Source organism: Bidens hawaiensis, unplaced genomic scaffold (assembly GCF_021521415.1).
Source record: "Bidens hawaiensis isolate Kalapana, Puna unplaced genomic scaffold, B.hawaiensis_p1.1 tig00072184_1, whole genome shotgun sequence".
Taxonomy (NCBI): Eukaryota; Viridiplantae; Streptophyta; class Magnoliopsida; order Asterales; family Asteraceae; genus Bidens; species Bidens hawaiensis.
In genome coordinates, this window is record NW_027502635.1 from 1 (window position 1) to 2,441 (window position 2,441).

Sequence of the window (2,441 nt, forward strand, 5' to 3'; positions counted from 1 at the left end):
CATCAAAAACCATCGTTCTTCGCAGCTCCGACGGCGAGACGTTCGAGGTGGATGAAATCGTGGCCGTGGAGTCCCAAACGATCAAGCACATGATCGAAGACGGGTGTGCTGACACCAGCATCCCTCTGCCCAACGTCACCAGCAAGATTCTGTCGAAGGTGATTGAGTACTGTAAGAAGCATGTGGACACCACCACGGGTGCCGATGACAAGGTCGCTGAAGAGGACCTTAAAGCGTTTGATGCCGATTTTGTGAATGTTGATCAGAATACTCTGTTTGAACTTATTCTGGTACGGCTTTTGTCTATTTGTTTCTATTATTAAGCTGATTAATATTATCTTTTGTTGATGGCTGGTTATGCTTGTTTTTGTGACCTATTTTTGTCTATGGGGTTTCATTTTGGGGATAATTGATTTTTTCTAGGGTTTGGTTATTTAATATTCAATTTTGTCATTCTTGTAATATGTACTCCTTTAAGTTTTCTGAAAGATCTGGTAGCTACTCGTGATCAGATTAATAAAAAGCTCGAAATGTAACTTTTTTGAGCCGAGCCTGAGCCTCAAATAAAGCCTGTTCAGTTATCTAGCCCAAACTCGAGCCTTGTATGGGAAGCTTGTTTAGGCTTGTCGAGCCTTGTGTATTTTTAAGCTTTTGTCTCTTTTGGACTTCTATGTATTAACTTGCTGAGCTGAGCTTGGGCCAAGTTTTGGCTCGTTTAAGGTACCACACGAGCTCGAGCAAAGTTCTTACTAAAATATATAAAAATAAATGAGCCGAGCTTGAGTTCGATCACAAGGCTAACTCGAGTGTTGGAAAATAGCTTCCAAAACAAGCTGAGCTTGAGTATTCGTAAGTCAAACAAGCCTAGTCGATGTTGGGCACGGGCTCGGCTTGTTTACCCCCCTGCATGTAGGTGCATTTGTTTGCTGTGTTTCTAATATTTTAACTAAACAACATCAATCAATTAATTTATCTAGAAAAGAAGTCTTGACTTGAAAATCCAATCATCTCTTGCTAATGATTTGTACCTTAATTTTTCAACTAAACATCATCAATTAGTTGATGTAAAAGAATTTTTTTACTATAACCTGAACAGACTAATCTGTTTTGGTTTGGTTTACACTTATCAGTTCATGCAGTTTGCATAAGATCTCTCCACCATTTTGTTTTCTTGAGATTGCAATAGTTAATATGTTTGTTGAAGAATGAAGATAGTGTATGAACATATTAAAGTGGATTTGTTTTATGTTTCAGGCCGCTAACTATTTGAATATCAAGGGGCTGCTTGATCTGACCTGTCAGACAGTTTCTGACATGATCAAAGGGAAGACCTCAGAAGAAATCCGCAAGACCTTCAACATCAAGAATGATTTCACTCCAGAGGAGGAAGAGGAAGTGCGCAGGGAGAACGCATGGGCTTTTGAGTAAATCATCAGTTGTGTTTCTGTCTGTTTATATTCAGTAGTGTTTTGGATTATGGGTGTCTTATGCTTATATTCTATATAATGATGAACATCCTTTATGTGTTTGGTTACATTTACTTGCTTTTTTGTTTGACTATCCATTTTGTGTTCTGGTTATATGGAAGCTACAAACAAGTGTCATTCTTTGAATCTTGATAGTGGGTAGAGATGACATGTTAAAGAGGTCTTTTGGGTTTAATTTCAGCTTTTAATGATTTTCTGGCTTTAACATGTTTGATTGCTACTTGCATGGTGCAAATTTTGTTTTTATTGTTGTAGTCTGATGGGTTTCACTGGTGAAGGGAAAAACCAGCAAGCTACAGTACAGCTTGAAAGTTTACTTTCTTCTCTTCGGAAGAAATGGTTCTTTTTGTTTAAGGTCGAAGCTTGGTCACTCCATTAAGCTTTCCTAGCAAGTTTATTGAATGGGGAATTAGGGGGGCGGCCGTTCAGTCGCCTATGATACTAAGACCAATAGGTCAAATATGGGTCTGTGCTGCAGGGAGAACAAGCCTATGATACTAGGACCAATAGGTCAAATATGGGTTTGTGCTGCAGGTGTGGTTCTCAGAGTTAAAAAATGGTTATAGTATGACATTGGTTTATAGGGAAACAATCTATGAAGTCGCCTATGATACCAGGACCAATATGACAAATATGGGTTTGTGCCTCGGGTGTGGTTCTCAGAGTTATAAAAATGGTTATCGTATGACATTGGTTTATAGGGAAACAATCTATGAAGTTTAATGATATGGTTAGGTATGTGGTTGTATTAGATAAATCTATTTACGGAGAAAGAACCTATGAAATTTATTAATATGATAGGAGTGTGAATGTAGCAAATAATTTTGTTTACTGAGAAAAGAAGAAATTTATTAATATGGTTAGGAGTATGAATGTAGTAAACAATTTTGTTTAATGAGAAACAAGCTAACATCCATGATGATTATAGGCTTATAGCAGTGGCGTCGGTGGTGG

The 2,441-nt window shown here is 37.9% G+C and overlaps 1 protein-coding gene across 1 annotated transcript; it reads left to right on the forward strand.

Moving 5' to 3' along the window:
* The first annotated feature begins 6 nt into the window (after window positions 1-6).
* LOC143605961 (SKP1-like protein 20) lies at window positions 7-1,519 on the forward strand. Its single transcript, XM_077081892.1, has 2 exons — window positions 7-290; window positions 1,255-1,519. Exons 1-2 carry the CDS (start codon window positions 90-92, stop codon window positions 1,426-1,428), a joined length of 375 nt encoding a protein of 124 aa, XP_076938007.1. The 5' UTR covers window positions 7-89; the 3' UTR covers window positions 1,429-1,519.
* The last annotated feature ends 922 nt before the right edge of the window (window positions 1,520-2,441 follow it).

Coding starts and splice junctions, on each gene's coding strand:
- LOC143605961 (XM_077081892.1), top strand. CDS start 90: ATGATCGAAGACGGGTGTGCTGACACCAGCATCCCTCTGCCCAACGTC. Junction 291..1,254: donor CTCTGTTTGAACTTATTCTG/GTACGGCTTTTG, acceptor TTTATGTTTCAG/GCCGCTAACTATTTGAATAT.